The sequence below is a fragment of the Aythya marila genome (genome assembly GCF_965140915.1).
Source record: "Aythya marila genome assembly, chromosome: 20".
NCBI lineage: Eukaryota > Metazoa > Chordata > Aves > Anseriformes > Anatidae > Aythya > Aythya marila.
In genome coordinates this window covers 3,731,377-3,751,358 of record NC_139061.1, presented here as the reverse complement: position 1 = coordinate 3,751,358, position 19,982 = coordinate 3,731,377, and the positions used below count along the sequence as shown (strand labels likewise).

The window sequence follows — 19,982 nt, the reverse complement described above, 5'->3', positions numbered from 1 at the left end:
GGGTTAAAACGTGAGGTGAAGGTGGGGTTAAAACTTGAGGTGGAGATGGGCTTAGGGTTAAAACTTGAGGTGAAGGTGGGGTTAAAACTTGAGGTGAAGGTGGGGTTAAAACTTGAGGTAGAGGTGGGTTTGGGGTTAAAACCTAATCCAAAGGTGGGCTGAGGTGGGGCTTATGCATTTTCCCCTCAGCCACCAACTGGCCCTGGTAATCATCTCGAGCCCCGTCTGCCAGCCGGGCTCCACACACAACGAGCGTTCCCTCAGCGGCTGCATAGCACCACAGCTTAATAACACTGGAGCTGGGGCACCCATTATGTGGACCCACACTGAACCATGCCGAGCCCCCCGTGTTCCCCCATATCCCCGGGGGTCGCTGAGGAGAACCCCCTCCCGCCAAACCCCAACCCCTGACAGGACTTGAGGGGGGGGGGCAGTGGGCGGAGCCTAAACCAGACCCCGCCCCCTCCCTGCCTGGCCCCGCCCCCGGCTGTCAGGCGGCAGCCGCCGGTCCCGCGGGCAGGGGCTGGGGCTGGGGCTGGGGCGGCCGCGGGATGCGGCGCTGAGGCGGCGGAGGAGGAGGAGGAGGAGGAGGAGGAGGAAGAAGAGGAGGAGGAGGCTCGGTGGTGGCGGCGGCTCCGCGCTGGAGGCTCCGCGGCGCTGCCTCCCGCAGCCCCATGATGTGCCTGGAAAGCGACGGCTCCTCCGGCAGCAGCCCGGCTTGCGGCGGGCGGCTCCGAGCCGGTGACGAGGAAGAGGAGGAGGAGGAGGAGGAGGAGGAGGAAGAAGAGGAGGGAGAGCGCGGCTGCTGCGGCCGGGGAGCGGAGGGCGAGGTGCAGACGCTGTCGGGCAGCATGAACCCGCCGCCCGAGCGCCCCGCAGCCCGCCGCAAGGCGCCGAGCCTCGGCCGGGCACGCGTGGCCGCCGCCGGCATCCTCAGCGTGGGCAACGTGCTCAACTACCTGGACCGGTACACGGTGGCAGGTGAGGGCAGCGCTGCTTTTCTGGGGCTTTTGAGGCTCCTGGATGGGGTCCCCGGCTGGCATTTGGGGTTTTGGGGTCGGGGCTCGGAGCGCGGTGGGGTTGCAGGGGTCCCGGCTCCGTCTCGCCCTGCGGTGGGGTAGGGTGAGGCGGGCTGCAGCGGCGCCCATTGTGAGCCCCCCTGGTGGTATTGTTCTCTGCTTTGCCTTAATTTTATGGGAAATCAAAGGAGGAGTCCTTTGTTTGGCCGGGCTTGGCACGGCGCTTCTTCTCCGGGCAGCCCCGGCAGGGATACTGGAGGGGCTGCGGGGTGCCAGCAGCATCCCCAGGCCAGGGGGCAGCACCCGCTGGGGAGGCGCAGCCCCCACGAACACGGAGTGCGAGCCACGCCGAAGGAAAAACCCTTCTCCAGGAGGGTCCCTGCCCCGTGGACCTGGCAAGCAGGTGCCACCAGCACTGGGATGGGCGCTGGGGCATTGCGCTGCACCTTGCGGGGCGCCTTTCGCCTTCGAGCCGGGCGCTGCCAGCCCAGGTTTGGACACGAACGTGTGCCAGGATGCGCTGCTCAGTCCCTAGAGGGGACTCCTCGTTTATTCCCGTCAGGCGATAGCAGCGGGGAAGAAAACGATCGCCGAAGTTTTTCTAATTAGAAATGAAGTAGGCTTGGCGGCACTCAACTGTCTCGTGTAATTAACCGTAATGCATATTCTGCGTTTGGCAATACTGATAATTTCTGTCTTCGGAGCTTACAAATGCGTCTGCGCATGTATGAATTTTGCTCTATGCATATACATACTTTAATCGCTAGGACTCGGTGTGGTGTTAAGCAAATCAGCGTATTTGTTTATGCTGCATTAAAATATGTTTGTAGGGCAGTAATAGGGTGCAAGGGATACAAACCCAGTCGTTGCTGTCAGCGTAAGTTGGCCAGGATGGTTTGGTTCTGTTTGCGGTAGCAAAGTGGAAAGGGTTAGAATGAAAATTTAGCTGAGTGCTGTTGTGGCTTTTTATTATGATATTTAGACAGGGCTTGCTCCTTCTGGAAATGCAAAGGCCCAGTCTTGGGAGGTACCAAGCAGTCACTTGGTCCTCAGCATGTTACAGGAGGAAGCCTGAAGATCCAATATTGCTCTGTTATTAGCCGAGGAAATTGTAGTTTGCTCCCTCACCCTCAAATAGGAATCTCTAGTGCGGAGACTGACCACGAAGCACCATTTTCCTTCCATGCATAGAAAGCTTCCTTTTCAGGAAGCTATCCCCCAGCATGCATACACAGGCTATTTATACATGTATTTAAATCATTATCTTATTCACCTGTTTGTAATGTTACTTTGAGCAACAGTTCTGTCATCTCTTTTTTTTGGTCTTCAAGTACAGAATATGTGGGATGCTCTGGCAAGGGAGGGGAGAAGCATCTTCATTTGTGGGAAGGCTGAAAAGTGCCTGACCAAAGAGAGGATAAAAATGCCTGCCTGCTGGGATGTAGCATCACCAGCACTACAGCATTTCTAGGGTAAGCTCTGGCTTGGCAGTACCCAGTAACCGCCCCGTGGAACTTATCTGCTAGCTTTCAGCTTGATAGCAAAGGTTACGAGATCTCCAACATCAGACTTTCCCTTTAGGGACAGCTGGGGGCAGAACCAAGTTTTGCACGACCTATTTGTCTTGTGCTGGTTGGTATTTGTTTTTCAAACTGATGTTTTATAAAGTGCTAATCTGAAACAAGGAACAATTTAAATCTGGTCTAATAGAAGAGCTGTGGTAATAAAATTATATATTTTTGTGCTCAAAGCTGACTTCATAATGAAGTCTTCTTTAAAAGCAATCTTTGCTTTTATTTGTTGAGTCTCAGTGCATACCACATACTTATGTGACGTGCACTTGCATATGAATCAAGCTAGCACTTTGAATATTCAGTTCATGTCTCAAGACAGGTAATAATTAGTGAACACAACTCTTCAGACCTTCAAAGTACGTTGCAAATATGAATTGTTGCAGCAACATAATATGGTGCTTTAACACTAGCCACATTACGGCAGGGGAAGTAGCATGAGAAGTTACGACTCACCTAAGGCCAGTGACCTGCTGTGAGAACTGTGTTAATTCCTGGTTCCAGCTCCATCTGAAAAAAGTGTTCAGGAGCGGCGGTACCGATGGAAACTGGTTCCTGGGGGCTTGTGTCTCCAGGGTGATCCCTGCTGTGGGTTCTCTGAGGTCAAATAAGAGTTGACCTTTGTCATTAACCTTTCTCTTGGTGTCCTGTAAGAGTCCTCTGCCCATTTTTTTCTCTCTTTTTTTAAAGGAAAACTTTAGGACTTCTTCCTGAAATGCCCCAAAGTGGTCAGTAGGCAGCTGACTGATAGACATGAGCAGAGAACCTGGTTGTTTGGCCATGATGCTAAAAGTATGCCTTCTGTCTTATTTTAAAACTTAATTCACAGCCGTTTTGGTCTTCCTGGTCACAGATGCACGTTTTTAAAGCAGGTATATATTTAGTCAAAGTCATCATATTTAGAAAAGATGATGATCTGTGGAATTCTTTGTGGCAGATGTAATTCTCAGAGCATCTTCTGCTATTTTCTAACTAACCCACACCAGTTAGATAATACACATCCAGTCAGTGCAGGGAGCTCTTATGTAACAGAAAGAAATTGGAGGCTGCCCTCTCCCATGGCACTTCTTGCTCCTCATTGCTAAAAGATGGACAGCAAATGCAGTGTTTCTTGGTGTTTATGCTCTTAATTCTGAATATAAAGATTGTGTATAATGATTTTTTTCAGGGTAATCTTTTTCAGGTGCAGCAAAGAAAGAAGTAGGTACCTGTTTCCCTAGTTCTGGTTTCAAGGACGTCCCATTACAGGTGAAAGACGTTTGGGACGGGATGTGTCTTTTGGTATCTGGGACATTCAGTGACAAAACTGGAGTGCAGTTGGAGATGTGGGACATGCACAGCTTCACACCTGACACTGAGTTGAGGCTCTTTTGGGAATACGCAGTAAAACTGGGCCTCTGCTGAGGACCGTCCTATTTCCTATGGTTTAAGAATAAGTTTCTTCCAATACTTTCAAAATAAAAAGCCTGAATAGTGATATTGAATCTTTCAGAACCGTCCTAATGTTGGTGCAGAGCTGAGAATTCCCACTGTGTATGGGGAATATTAGAATATAATGATATTTGGGAGAAGCTCTCCCAGACAAAATGTGGGAGTGCCTCTACTGTGGCTCTTATAAAGAAAAGATTGAAAACAGTGCTGAACATTACTGACTTGAAGGGAAATGATCCTCTGCAATTTTCTTAATAGGTCTTTGATCATACTGAAAACAGTTGCCTGTGGAAAGAGTGTTCTTTCAAAGAGCTGTGATATTGTGTTGCTATTAGAAAAACAAAAAATAAGGAAAAGGGAAGATTAGCAGTTATGAAATCCTTGTAGATTACCTGTGACACTATAGCATTTCAGCCATCTAGTGATGCTGGGACATATCCTCTTCCTTAATGAAGTTTTGGGAAAAGTCATCTTACCTTCAGAAGCTTGGAATGCGGTTTTGCAATTATGCCACGAATGACCTTTTACTGTGCCTGCTGTTGACGATGAAAATAGTCTTGCTTCATTTAGGGTGTCACCTCCACCTTCTAATTCAGACGCTACTTCCTGGCATTTCTGTAGTGCCTTTAATTTAAAGGTAATGATTTAATTAAGCTGGAGAACTCCCCAGCAAAGTAAATGAGTCTTACTATCCCACTACAGAAGGGGAAGAGTTGTAGAGTGTCGGCGATTTGCCCATGGTAATGTAGTTAGTGGCAGAGTCCTGGCTGGGACGAGTCCATCCTTGAGATTCTCTGTCCCTGTGACGCAGTAAGCCATAGGCTTTGGTCTGGTGTTTTTGTCTTGTAAATGTCTGTAACTTGCTAATAACCATATTTGTGTTAATTAGCCTCCCATTACAACACATAGTTGCAAATACCATTCTTTGAAGATACACACACATGCAAATGATTACTGAAAGTTGAAAGTCAAGTTTAAAACTATGTAGTACAAGCTATAACTGAAGGGTTAGGAAGGGTTCAAAACTAACTCCAAATGCCAAGACATTCAGGAGTTTATGAGGCAAAACTGCTTTCTGTAATTTGTGAGTTCACGTTTGCAATTGTAATCTATTACCTTAATGTGTGAAATCTTAGACTGCATGAATATCATTCATGTTTCGTACTGAATGGTCTTCATGCAATCTAAGTATCATACAGGTAGTGGGATAAAGGGAGCCCCTTATCCCGACTGTAACAAGACTATGCTCAGTGCTTATAGTTTCAGGGAGGAAACCATTAAGTGGCAGTGCAAGCTCTTCATTTTTCATCTAGTGAAGCTAATCTGAGTCTTGCTATTACCTAGGATTCAGCTGTAGGACTGCAATGCTGGCAAACACTAAGAAAGGATGCTTGAGCCAGTGGTGTCAGTAGCTCACAGACACGAGAATCTGCAAAGGAACAACAGTATTTTTTTTTGCTTGGGCACCTGTTACTGGCTCAGAATTCAAGAAGTGCTGCAGTGTGAACAAAAGCCGGGAGAACTGAAACTCACACACTTCAGAAACGAGCAATAGAAATCACTCTGCAGCGCGATGGTGAAGCCTGTGTAGTAGCATCTGGTTCTCTAATGTTGTCTTTCCCCTGTGCGATGGGCTTTCCTGCATCGTCAGCTACTTCCTGTTTGCTGGCTCTTATGCCAGTTGGCAGGATTTGTTCCTGAGTATTTTACATTTCAAGTGAAGTCTTATTATGTTTAATCATAGTATTTTTCTTCCTTGTGATGTAGATTTGCCAGATAGTTACTATCTTTGTTATTATGTGCAGATTTTCCTGTTTGCCTCTGAGATCCTCTTTTATGCCTGTTGATTTATTTTATCCCTAAAGCATCCAAGCATTCACAGTCAGTGAATATGGGCTTTATTACATGGAGTTAAGGTCCTCATAAATATTCAGTGCATTCTTAAGAATGTGATGATCTTATTAGTCCCTTGATCTCTGAGACTGTCAATATTAGAAGCTGTGTGGAGAAGCTTCTCTGGTCAAAGGTGTAGGAATTCTGTAATCATTCCTTCAGGACTTTTCAAATATCATGCCAAGCTATAATATGGTTAAATTCCATCAGTCGCCTTGTTTTCAGATGTTCCTATTTATCATATATTTACTCTTTATTACTTCTCGTTGACTGTACACCAGAAGCAGCTAAACTGCACACTAGGTAGCATGGTAGACTACTAGGTTCAGTAGACATTGGTAAAAGACAGTGACTTTGCCATAACATGAAAGTCCACAGCTCTTGCTTTATATTTTAGAGAAGGTCACCCTGTATTGCAGGGGAACTTATGACTGAAATATGGTGTGATAAAATGTTGCCTGAATCAAAGTTTGTAAAGATGTAAAGATCTTGAGGTACTTTATAATAAAGGTTCTGCTAATAAGGGTTTGTGACACCTATTCAGGAGATTCAGCAGGAAACCACAGTTTTATTTTACAGATAGAAATTAAGAACTTTGGAGATCAGAACTTTTGCTGAGTTGCTTGTTGGCATCATCATTGCTCTATGTGTACTAATTATAGGCAAGGACCCTGTAGTGCAGCTCCTGCTGAACAAGACAGTGCGCCCACAGTACTTATAATCCACATGCATCAGTGTTTTGGGCTTAGGTGGCAAGGTTTTGGTAGCAGGGGAGCTGCGGGGCTGGCATCTGGGAGCAGAGCCCAGCAGTTGCCCCATGTCAGATCAGAGTCAGATCCAAAAGGGACCTGCTGCTGGCCAGAGACGAGCCTGTAAGAGATGTTGGTTGTGCCTCTGGGAGAGCAAAAAGGGAAAAACCTGCTGCATGACTGCAGCTGGGAGAGAGGAGTGAGAGCATGTAGAGAGCCAGCCCTGCAGCCCCCAAGGTGAGTGCAGGAGGTGCTCCAGGCACACAGCAGCAGTTCCCCTGCAGTCTGTGGAGAGGCCCCTGGTGGAGCAGGCTGTCCCCCTGCACCCATGGGTCCCACATGGAGCAGATCTCCACGCTGCAGCCCGTGGAGGAGCCCCTGATGGAGCAGGTGGATGTGGCCTGGAGGAGGCTGCGGCCCATGGAGAGCCCCTGCAGGAGCAGGCCCTGGGGCAGAGCTGCAGCCCGTGGAGAGGAGCCCACGCAGGAGCAGGGGGTCTGGGGGGAGCTGCCACCCATGGGGGACCCGTGCTGGAGCAGTTTGCTCCTGAAGGATGGATTCAGACCCCTGTGGGAGCAGGTTTTGAAGAGCTGCTGCCTGTGGGAAGCCTCCAGACCCCATGTGGAGCAGGGGCAGAGTGAGGATGAAGGAGTGGCAGAAACGAAGCATAAGGGACTCACCTCAGCCCCCATTCCCCAGCACTGCCTGGGGGGAAGCAATGGTGAGGGTGGGTGGTGGAGAGGTGCTCTTAGTTCTCACTGCTCTACTCTGTTATCTGTAGGCAATAAATTACATTAATCTCCCTTACGCTGAGTCTGGTCTGCCCATGATGGTAATTGGTGAGTGATCTCCCTGTCTTTATCTCAGTCTCTGAGCTTTCTTTTCATCATAGCTTCTCCCCTTGTTCTGTAGAGGAGGGGCAGCGGTGGAGCTTAGCTAGCTGTCGGTGTGAAGCCACCACAGTCAGGAGATACCAGAGGGCTGTAGGCCACAGAACCTGAGGGAAATGAGACACTGGAGAGGTTAGTGTAAGGAGCCCCAGCAGAGAAGCTGGTATGTCCTTCTGTAGGCAGCACAGCCAGAGACTGGGGAGGGATTTGAGGGAAGGCAACAGGAGCAATCAGCAGGTGTCTGCAGGCAACATCTACCAAACATGATGAGCATCACAGCAAAAAGCATGAACATGTCCATGGGAAATGGGAGATGGAGGATAACATCTTTCTCTCTAGTTGAGTTTTCTGGAAATTGGTGCTGTGGATGTAGGGTGTTGAGTGTTTCAGAGAAAAAAATAATGAATGTTCAAAATCAGTTCTATGCAGGCCCTATGAAATGCCTAAGGGGCCATGGAGGTTAATGGGAGTTGAGCAGGATGGGCTTGGGCTCAGAGCCCGAAGAGGTGCAGTGATGTGAACAACTCCTGCTGGTTTCTAGAGAGGTTTGGGTACAGAAGGTGGCATGAAAACTGTATTCTTGGTGAACTGGTCTGAAATTCTTGTCTGAAAGTCAAGAAGCACATCTGAGACAGGTACGGGCAAAACAATAGCAAAAGCTTGACAGCAAAGTAAAACCAAGCCCCTTAGTTCTGATTTATGACTTCTAGAAAACCTCCCTTTGAGTTTGGTACTATTAAAATAGCTTGGCATGCTATTTATAGACTGAACGAGTACTGTACTTAGAATTGGCGTGTGCAGTAGGCATCTCATACACACATTTTCTTTTTTTTTTGACACGTTTGCTTGCATTGTTGTTTTGTGGGTGTTTGTCTTGTGTAACCCAGTTATTTCTGTAGGGTTGCAGAGAGAGGAAGTGAAAGGGAGGGAACACGAGTTTCCCTGCTTTTGGTTTTACAGCAGTATAAATAATCAGGAAAGTGAGAATATAAGGGATCCCGGATGGGCTGTGGGATCCTTCACTTCACAAAGCAACAGCTTTGGACCTGTTCCCAGTCAGGAGAGGCTGAAGGTTTCTTCTGGAGGGCTCTGTGCTGGTTTCCTCCCCTCTCTTCATGATGCGCTGTGTTTCATGAAAGCCTCCACACAAGACAACCAGCATGTTGTCTCTCAAAATATAGAACTGCAACAACAAACAAGGTGGTGAGGGTGATGTTTCAGCTCCCACCTGTACTTTGGTTTTGAGGGAACATGTGTCAGTCACCCCTCTACAGAACTGCAGATTTTCTGTCACAACTGAAAATCACAGAACAACTTTCCCTGAAGAGAAGGGACAGAAAGAAAACAGACAGAAGAAAAACTCAGCTTTATGTCTCGCCATACCTAAATGCAGCAGTATGAATATGCCATGCTTATGTTGTTAGTGAACAGAATCATCTCCTACAGGTTTTTTTGTTTGTTTGTTTGTTTGTTTTGTTTGTTTGTTTGTTTTAATACCTTTCCTATGCTTCTGCTTGTGGCCAGCAGCTGCAGTGGCTGATCAGAGCAGTGCTGGGAGAAGATCACGGCTATACAGAGAAAAGCTGCAGTAGCAGCTTGGAGCTTGGCTGGCAGAATGAGAGAAGCACATGGTGGAATGAAAATCCCTTCAGCCTTGCCATGTGATGGTGTTTCTTTATTTTTATTTTAAGGCTGCGTTGAGCCAAAACTGCTCTAATCCATTTTATTCCTTGTTCAGGCTTTTGCCCATAATTAAGTAAATAACAGAACACAGTTAATTATTTCTGTTTCATAGCTTTCAATTTTCTTGAGTAGTATTAGAAACACATCGTTACTGCCGTAGAATGTGAGCCCTGTGCTCTTGGCGACATGGAAAACAACAAGAGTGGATGAGCTGACAGGTGACAGGACTTGGGGCTGTGTGGAGCCTGCAGGGCTTGAATTAAACTTACCTGCAGGTTTGCTTTGATTCCTGTGGCTGTCCTGTGATCTGCACTCTGCATATTTTCATTCCAGAGAGGAGATCCTTTGGGAGAGACTACCAACAAAGCAGTGCAGATCCCAAAAAGGGGGGGGTCATGCCCTGTTTGGTACATGCAATTTTTGCTTTCTTCTGTCTGTCACCTCTTTATTTCATGATCTGGGCCTGTGTTGTAGTGACGACCTTGGATGTTGTGCATTTATGCTGGTGTATAGAGTTGCTTTAGCTCAGTTTTTCTACCAGGTGTGCAGTTTGGGAAGCTTAGGAACAGCTGTTTGCTCTTGCTGTATTCCTCTTCAGTGAGGAATTGCTCATTTGATTTTTTTTTTTTTTTTTATTTGAAAATGTGTGACTGTAACAGGATATTGGTGCTTTTTTATTTTTCTTTCCCCAACAAGGTACTAGATTCTCCATTTTATACTGCCGTTAGCGTTGTGTTGTCTTCTCCAACAGACCCATATCTCATATTGCAACCCATATCCCAGCTGGACCCCTGCAGCATGAGGAGCTAAATACCCTGACGTGGCACCAGCCAACCAAGCTCCGCTGCCATCCAGTAATAATTTAAGTAATTGGGCAGCTCGGGGTGGGGAGTGCTGGTTCTGGGACACTCGCTCAGGACTGCTTGAGGTATGTAGGGCAGGGACTAATTTTGTGCAGTTCCAAGCATACTGTCAGTGCTAAATAATAATTAATATAGAATTGCAACACTATTAATAAATATCACCTGTGTAGGTTAGGAAACAAACTTTGCAATAAAGAAAAATGATTTCTTCTTTTTTTTTTTCCTGACACACCAATGCGGTTCCTAAAGAGCTGTCATTGCATGTGTTTGTGTGTTAAGCTATTAGAGCTCAAATACTGCTGCAGCTATATGACTGTCAAAACACCTATAATGGTCTTGTTATTCCATCCAGCAGCCAGAAATGCTGACTAACTTTCAGGATAACAATCTTTTATATATTCAGGAAACAAAATACCCACGGGCCACTGGTGACTGACAGCTACAGTGCTCTGATTAGAGCTGACAGTTCCTGATCAGCTGTGTCTTGGATGTGTTAGTCTCTTTTCTGATGGGGAAGGGAAGGACAAAAGCAACACATTGTGATAGAATCAGGAGATAAGACTTTTTTGTCGTTGTTGTTGTTTTTTTGTTGTTGTTGTTGTTGTTTTTTTTTCTTTTGCAATTTTAAAGGAATTTGCGACTCAGAACTACCAAACATAGTACCCAGGTAATAGTGCTTGGAAGAGCAACCACTGATCTCTCCGTGATGGCTTTCCCATAATGGGGTATGGAAAATACTAAGGTGCCAATTTCCAGTTGTTGATTTTAGCTGTAACAACAATGTGCTGCGATTCCTGAGCTTCTGATGATGGGCAATTAAGCAATGGCCACTGAACAGTGTGGGGTTTTTTGTTTGTTTTCTTCCAAACAGTATTAATACAAAGGAGAAAATGATTTTGCCCCTAAATGAGAGGAATCCCGGTGTTGTGTTCACTTGTGCTTGCATGCAATCTGCATTAACAATCTCATAATCCCTAATAAAAAACCTGGAGTCATGGGACACAGCGTGATGTTGGGTGATAGCTCTGGGCAAAGGTTGGGCGCTTGCCCACTAGCCCTCTCTGCCCTTTCATCGGGCCTTTTTCCCCAACAGCATTCCTTAGCTGTTGAGGGAATAACAAACTTCATTTCATTTACCAATGTGTTCATTTAATTTGCGTTTTTATATGCTTGCAGATGCTGGATGCTCACAAGCACTGTGCAGCATTATCCCTCATGTGCTGCGGTGCGCTTGCCAGCTCTGTGGTGCACTTTGAACTGTTCAGAAGCACTGAAAAGCACTGAAATGCATTCGATAGATGTAAGATATAATATATCAAATAATGAGTTTACTGCTCTTCCCTATTTCATTACAACAGTGGCTTGGTAACACAGCTAAAACTTAGTCGCTCATCATTTCCTTCAGAAAACCTGTATTTGGATTTAGGCATAAATTGCACCTCTTGCATGTGGGCAAATTCCAGCTTGGCATAAAGGATGTCATGTGCAGCTATTTTTTGAGTTAGGTAAGTGCCTGGTTTTGTAAGCTAGTGCACTGTTTGAGACTTGCACCAACACCCATAAAGCTGGGTGGACCTTTCGCTACTTGCTGAAATAAATTTTGTCTCCAAGTTGCTGGGGTTGGAGGCATCTTTCTCGAAGAAATAAACCTGTAAGTCCCAGCAGTTAGAGGTGCTGTGCAAGGGGAACAGCTGCGCTTCTTGGAGCTCACTTCTAGCCCAAACATATTTGTCGAGTCATTGCATGTGGCCCTTCCACAGGGTCTGAGTCTCTCATGCCATGCTTAAGTAAAATTTTTTATTTTTTTTTAAAGGTGTGCTAAGATGCATGTGAAATTAAGGCCTTTTTTGGCAGTTATTTATGGTGCAGTTGGTGAATTTTAAGTTGTTACTAAGCCTCCAAAACTATCAGTTTTTTGGACCACGGCTTGAGAGGGATTGCAGCAGTAGCTGAAGAACATGGAGGTGAATCCCTTCTGCTCTGTTCTTCATTGTTCTTGTTAAACTTGTTTTTTCTCTCCCTAATCAGTAATGCTTCTGTATTCATAATAACTTTCAAAATCATGTTAAAATATATATAATGGTATAAAATGTCAAAAACTGAGTGCCTGATCGCAAGCTTACATTTGCCTCAAAAATGTACACTTAAATCACTTGCATCACTGAAAGCCACTTTACTTCCTCAGAATAAATTAGCAGTAGAGCTGTGTTAGCACCAGGCTTCTTGAAGAAAAAGGCAAGTTCTGTGAGTGGCTGGAAAGAGGTTTCTAGCTAATACAGTCTGAATTAGGATTTAACCTTCTTGATTTAGATATTTATTTGAGCTTTGTTACACTCTCCCTTCACATTTTCCATGTGAATATGAAATATGTTCATCACCATTTAGTAATTACTGGACTCAGTAACCGGACAATACTTGTTTTTATTCACTCCAAGACTTGTGCAACTGAGCTGTAAGCTGTTTCAGTCTTGAGTGGGAGAGATTTCTTATGCAACCACTGTCTGTAGTGAGAGAAGAGTGTGCGGAACAAGCAGAGCCTTGGGAGAGCTCAGTCTGGCTGCCTGGCCATGGACACTCAGCCCCCGGGCTTTGCCTGGCTGCCAGAAGCCAACAGGTAGGATCGTTCGTGGTGCAGACATCACAAGTTAGTAGACTGAAATCACTGATCCCATAATTCAGCTGTTTCTAAATTTCATCAATCACACTTCTGGCTGCCAAAACAAATGTTTTTCAGCCTTTCATTTTTCCTGGTAGATTAAAACAAAGACATACTTTTTTTTTTTTTTTTAATGCATGAATTTTGCTGCAGCAAAGGAAAATGCTGAGAGGAAACTCTACCAGCAGCGCTGGTTTTCCACCATTTTCAGTTCTTTCCTATGCATGAATAAGGCTTGCTTTCACGTTTTTTTTGACATATTTTTTATTTTTCATCATTGGCATTGACATCATATAGAGGATTACTGTTTGCAGCTTCCAGTTGAACACATTGACTCCATTTTCCTTTGCTGGTGTTGAGTTGTAAAGGCAAGAGACCTAAAATATAGACATTACAGTCATGCAGAAAGTTTCTATTTAAAAAAACTTATAAAACTAAGTATGGTGGTTCTAAAATATACTTGCTCTTTTATAATTACACACTTTAGATATTAATACATGTAATTTTGAAAGTGTAATTTAGTCTCCGGTAGGTAGCATCACGACGATTTTAAGGTAGGTTTAAAAAAAAAAAAGTGCCTAAATATCTTGACAAGAGCAATTTTCTTCTTTAGGATCTTCCTGGGTTTAGTATGGAGGACCGGATCCTAGACTGTGGTGAGGTTTTTTTGTTTTTGTTTTTAATTTTGAGCCAGGACAGCAGAGGCTGAATTGATCTGTCTCTTAAAGAAACAGCCTCAGGGTGCTCCCATGGGATTTCAGGACTGGAGGGAAGCAAGAGCACACTTTGGGTACATGCAGTTGGCCAGTTACAGCTCAAAAAGAGGCTTGTGGCAGCTCTTAAAAAGCCAGTTAATAAAAGAGTTGCTAGCATCTGCAAGTGTTATGGACAAAGCGTGTCAGTCTGTGCGCGTGCTGGTGTGCTCACAACCAGACTCCAGACTCCCCTGCTCTGTATTTCTCTGAAAACATTAGTTTCCCTTTAAATCTGGGATAGTGTCTTTCCAGTCAAAATTGCTATGTGGCATGTGGTTTGCTGAGGGGAAAGCAAGTAATTTGTTGTCTACCGGGCGATCGTGCCATGTCAGCTGTCTGATCCCCCTGTAATTTCGCTGTGGACCACTGCTCAGAGCCCCTGCTGCTGAGCATGCAGCTGCATGAGCCCTTTACGTTCAGCATGGGTGCTTGGAGGGTCCTCACTCTTTATGTCCTTCTTTCCCTCCCCCAGGCTGTCACTTGTGTGTAATCAAATTAAGCAGTGGCACCAGCCCCAGCAGAGAAGAGCCCCTCTGTTAGAAGGCAGGCAGTCCCTTTAGAGTTTGCTCGCAGATTTCATCATTTGCACCTGCCTTTACTGGCTACTGATCCGACCTTGCCTGCCAGCAGCCTGTGCTGAGAAGTGGTCCCTGTTCCTTCTATCTCAATTAAGAGTTTTAAGGACACTTCTTTACTTGCCAGCCTCCTAAAGCTTGTCTTTGTCCACAAACACGCTGCATTATATTTTTACAGGGTCCAGTTGAACAGTGCTTTCAGCGCGTGTAAGGAACACGAGAAAGGGCACTGTTAGGAGGTTTCTGTTAAATACATAAAGAGCGGCAGCAGCCCAAATCACCAGCAACTGGTGTCAAGTGATAGCTGTGTGAGGATGCTGGGTGATCTGAGGCAGTCATTCGTGGCACGCTGCAGGTTTTTATTTGAAATTCTCTGTAAGTTGTAAGGCCTGGCTTGCTGTCTCTAGACATTGTGGGCCTAGGGCTGCTGTCCCTGCCTGCACAGGGCCCCGTGGGCCAGACACACTTCTGCCTTGGCAGCAGCCCATGGGTGTGAAATGGCCTTTGGGCTGTGTGATGGGGGAAATCAGGCTGTGACAGGGGAAATTCAGGCTGGATATTTGGAAGAGGTTCTTCACCAAGAGGGTTGTCACACACTGGAACAGGCTGCCCAGGGACGCAGTCATGGCACCAGGCCTGTCGGAGTTTAAGACGCGTTTGGACTGTGCACTTAGTCATATGGTCTGAATTTTTGGGTAGACCTGTGTGGTGCCAGGGGTTAGACTCGATCCTTGTGGGTCCCTTCCGACTGGGGATATTCTGTGATGTTGTGACTGCACAGGTCCTTCTGTCCTGCCCCTCACTGCCTGAGGCAGCCCTTGGAGCCCCAGCAGCCATCGCTTTCTCAATGTCGAAGTTGGAAACTATTTCCTCCACCATCACCTACAGGTGTTTCCCTATGCCATGAAGCCATCTCGTTTTAATATCTTCCATTGCAAAGTATTCACTTCTTTGTATTCAGCACTTCTTGGCTCCACACAGCCTGTGTCCGCTCTTTTTCTCTCATTAAAATCATGAACTCAGCACTGTGTGGAGGAACTTTCTGAGGGGCCTGCTCAGCAAACTGCAGCAGTTGGTTTATGTTGGGGTTTGCTACTGCAGCCCCCTCATCAGGGATAATTTTGCTGCTATGCTTTCATTTGGGTGATGGATATTGCAAATTCCTCTGTGGGGGTTGCAGAGGTACCTGTGCACCCAGAGGGAGAACCCCTGTGCCAGAGCTGGAGCGTACTGTGGGGCTTGCCGCCTTGTTTCTGCTATTGCGTGTTAAAAGCATGAGCCTAGCTGCTAAGTACCTCCCCTTGGTGATTGCTAAATGTAGTTCTTTATGTATAAGCAAGCTCAAACAATAGAAAATATATGAAATATGAGCCCTTTCTTTGTGCTCGGGTGGGAACATTCATCTCGCTTTGGTGAGGAACGTTCACCTCACATTTCCGAACATTGTGTTCAGCAGATGAGCCGCTTCCTCCTCCTCCTTCAGCTTTTGGTTTCTCCTTGGAGAAAGGGCTGAGAGGCAGTGCTAAGATGGACTGTTAGAGTAATTATGGAAAGGAGCGGGCATAGTTTTAAAGATGCTGTTGTGTGATTTCTTTGTTACTGGATGGAGGAGGGGAAGATTGGCGTGGTCTTTGTTTTCACACAGTGTGGTCTACTGACATGTAGATGAGCAAGAGTTACCCTGGGAAAGAGTCGCCTTCAGACTATAGCCGTGTCCCCAACTGGAGAGAAGAGCCATCATACAAGGAAACCTGAAATATGTTTATATCCCACAGCTGGCATCCTTCTCTCAAGCTGAGCACTTACAAAGATTACAGAAATTTTCATGTTGTCTTTGCTGCGTGACTCTGTCGCTGCATTAAATTTGCTGAGAGAAACCTCCTTGCATGCACATAGGCATAATTTCACACAACCTAAGGCAATGAGATTAAATTACGGAGAAACTTGTTTTCTAAACAGTTGCTCTCAGCCCAATTTCGCAGAGACTTTAATAAGACAAACAACAAATAGAAAAACTTTTTTTTTTTTTTTTTAAAAAAAAGCCCTTAAAATAGAGATGAGGTTAAAAGGAGACTATCTAATTTTGTTTGCATTGTGGTCCTAATTTGTCGCTCCTGGTGACTTGAATTCCTCACAAATTGCTGGTTTGTCTGCAGATCTGTAATTCCCAAATGCTGTAATTTTGCCCTTAGAAATGTTGGCCACTGGTAGCTCTTTCTGAGTTGGAATTTTGAATGACTTAAATTCCACTGCATGGTCTTTTTCTGTTTAACCTAGGTGGAGACTTTTGCCTCCTGAGGAGTGGGAGGTATAGGAGGTGCCTCCTGTATGTCTAAAGAAGGTGCTTACATTGCCTGTTGGCTGGAGGAGAGGTCTGTGTTTTTAGTGCTGTGGGCAGCCATCAGAAGATCAGGCTAGAGAACCAGGCTGTCCTGGTGTAGGACACTTCAAAATGTGAGATCAAATGCTACTGCTGTGCAAAGTCCAGGGCTTTCCCAAATGCTCTGCTCTTCAACTCCTACCAGCTAGTGAAAGGCTCACATTCTGCTGTAAGCCTTCGGCTGGTTTGAAAGCACTAGTTGCATATTTTGAGTTTCAGCTAGCATCCAGTCCCTTATTCTAGGCCATATGTTTAATTGTTGTGACATAAACTGAAAGAATACATCATTTATTGTAATGCCTGAAAACCTGAAATACCAAGATGAAAGGAGAGATGGATCTGAGTTGCACTTTCATCTGGTTTTCATCATTTGAGTTGGTTTTCATCTCTATTTTTTTTTTATTATTATTTTTTAAGAGCACTGAGAAATGAAACCTTATTCGTAGTTCGTTTTTTACATTAAGATTATCCTCTGGGCTTCCCCGTGATAAACTGTTGTTAAAGTGATAGCCTTAGTATAGATGTCTCAGGAAAGAGGACATGACAAATAAATGCTGTCAACAAAACTAGATTTTTCAAGAGCTTGTGATGTAACCTAAGCTGTGGATGAAGGTCTGTCTTGAAGGACAGAGATACTTCAAGTTCTAGATATTTTGACTTAGATATCTTGATATTTCTGCCCAGCTCTGTATTGGAGTTTTGATGCCTACTAAAGTAGTTACTGAAGCTTCTTAAATCTGAAGTGCCTGGGGAAATCCTTTTGGTTATACTCTAATTATGTATCATTTCCAGTTAGAAATTGCAATTAAGGGCTCTGTCGTGCTCTGTTCTGTGCAGACGAGTAATGACAATGAGGGTTGGGAGGCCTGAGCTGTCTGCATACGACATGCATCATCTGTGCAATGGGCACCAATTCTTTCACTGCTCTTTCCTTCTGTGCAATAGGCATAGCCTCTACCAATAAGGCTGACCGCTGTTATCTGTGCTTCTGAACAAATTAACGAGGTTCTAGATTGTTTAATATGTAGCAGCACAGTGGGCCTTTGCAGTTTGCAGGATGCTTACGGGGTGCAGCAGCAGAAATAGCACTGCAGGCGCTTCTGTGCAGTCAGTGTACAGCAAGAAAGTAAAACCACATTGTGTAATTTTATGAAAGAGAAGTGTGTAATTTAAGCAAAATGCTTTACTTGATAGGCTGCAAGCATTTATTTTTCAAACATGCCATGAAATGTTAGTAGTGGGTATGTATCAAAACGTTTGATTGTGAAGGAGGAATGTTTATTTTGGGTTGAAAAGTTTTAGAAAGGAAATTATACTCATATCTTCATCAAAGTTGAGTAATGGGAAGATGGTTTGTAAGGAAAACAGCTGGGCTGAAATCTGTTCATGTTAGCGTGAATAAAGGGCAGTTGCACAGTGTTTCTGCTCTGTGACTGGGATCAGGATTTGACTCCCTTTTTCCTGTGTGAGAAAAAGAGTAAGTTGAAAAAGGAACAGAGAGCTCAAGCTAGGTTTCTGACACTGCCACGAATCATTGCTGCTTGCATTACACAGAGTGGATCCTGTTGCAGCAGTCACTGTGCATTTTGACACTGCTGGACCTCTGAAAGTGGTGCTGGAAGCAAGATTGCAAATAGAAAGATGATGGAGAGGGGACTCAGCCAGGGGACTTCAGCACGAACATGTAAAAACCACAGGCAGCCGCTGTCCCAGAGCGTGGCCATCCTGCAGACCTGCAGCATGCGCCTGGGTAGCTGGGCACAGCCTCTCCAGCTCTGCTTTCCCACCTAGTGCATCAAGACTGCCAAGAACTCCACAAATTGGAGCCCCCAGCACAAGAAAGACAGGGGCATAGTAGAATGAGTCCAGCGGGAGCCACAAAGGTGATCAAGGGGCTGGAGCACCTCTTTTATGAAGGGAGTTGGGGTTATTCAGCCTGGAGAAGAGAAGGAAGACCTCCTCTGAAAGGCCACAATGGGGCTTATTTTTTTATAAATAAGGTGGAGGGTGACTTTTTACATGGGCAGATGGTGCTCAAGGCCAGGCTGGATGGGGCTTTGGGCAGCCTGGGCTGGTGGGAAGATTCCCTGCTCATGGCAGGGCTTGGAATTAGGTGATCTTGAAGGTCCCTTCCAAGCCAAACCATTCTGTGATTCTATGATTATAATCAATACTCACAATGGTTCAGTAGATTAGTTAATTAGTAATGTCAAAGCATTGGTGATGACAATGTTGTTGAGCTGCTCTGCCTTGTGTTTGGAAGCTGAGGACAGCAATTGGAATAGGTGGATCCAGAGATGGCTGCTCAGAGCAACAAAGATATCTTCCATCTACCTGCTCCGGTTGTTTTCAAGCTGCCAGGGAAACACGGATGCTCTGCTCGCTGCCTTGTGTTTGGCAGGCACTTTCCAGTGTGGCAAAGCACCGTGCTCCTGCAAATGAATATGCAGTTCGTTTGTGAATGAGTTGGCGTGCACAGCTAATTTCCTTTTGCACCTCTTGTCTGCAGCTGATGTTGGTGTGTGTTAAAACATGAAGATTTCCCTGCATTATGCTGAGGGAGAGAGCGCATGAATGAGACAGCGAGTGTGCGTGCAAAGGGAAAGAGGAAGAGAAGGGCTTTTAAGTAAAAAAATATGATGGATTGCATTTAAATACCTCTACTTTGACAGAAATTAATGGTGTAATTCAGGGCATATCAATTAAGATGAAGGACTTGGAGAGGAAATTGATGCAACTCAAAGCACTTTAGGAGCTCCTGAAACTAGGCTGTAGCTAGCTGGAACAAGGGAGGCGAGCATTTGGACGTGCCTCTGTTGAAATAAGATGTGCTTGGTCTTCTCTGAAGGTTTACTGGAATATTTGTAAGCAGTGGCACTGCTAATTTTTTCTTAGAAGGTGAAGTAGCTACTATTTTCTGCAGGGAGGAGAAAGTAAAATAAACCATACATACACCACCAGCGCTTTCCCTTCCAGGTGCTTTTCCTCCCCTGTAGCTGTGGCCATGGCCACACCAGTGGCTGTTTTGGCAGGTGGAGCAGGAGCAGGTAGGCACAGCAGGGTGTGCAGATGGGAGTAAGCGGGGGACTGGGACACTGCGCTCATCACATAAGAAAGATGAAGCAATTGAACCTTTGTGGGAGGCAGAAGGCGGCAAAAACAAACAAACAAACAAAAAAACACAACACAAACAGACGACTCATCCCTTAATCAGATAGCCATAGTATTATTTTGGTAGCAAAGCAAAAGTTAGATGTATATTTTTTTTGTCTTTACAGAAGCAGGGCTTGTTTCTTAACAGTTTTATGAAAAGAAGGGGTGTTGCCTGGTCAAAATACCTGTCAGAATGACAGAAGCAATACATTGTTTTCTTGCATTCTCCTTCTGTTTGCCTCTCACTTAACCAGAGGCCTGGTTGTGTTATGTCTGTGCTAACTGTACCAGGAATCACTGTTTGGTTTGTAAAAATTAAATAAAAAGAGGAGGGGCAGCTCTGATGCAGTCTATCAGAAACATA

The 19,982-nt window shown here is 45.3% G+C and overlaps 1 protein-coding gene across 1 annotated transcript in view; it reads left to right on the top strand.

Annotated features, from left to right (window-relative positions):
* Positions 1 to 674: 674 nt before the first annotated feature.
* Positions 675 to 19,982, top strand: part of LOC309886095 (sphingosine-1-phosphate transporter SPNS2-like) — a gene marked incomplete at its 5' end in the record, with an annotated part of 134,998 nt that continues 115,690 nt past the window's right edge. The window contains one exon of the mRNA XM_082776653.1: positions 675 to 981. Coding sequence (XP_082632779.1) covers positions 675 to 981 — 307 coding nt within the window. The remainder of the gene's footprint in view (positions 982 to 19,982) is intronic.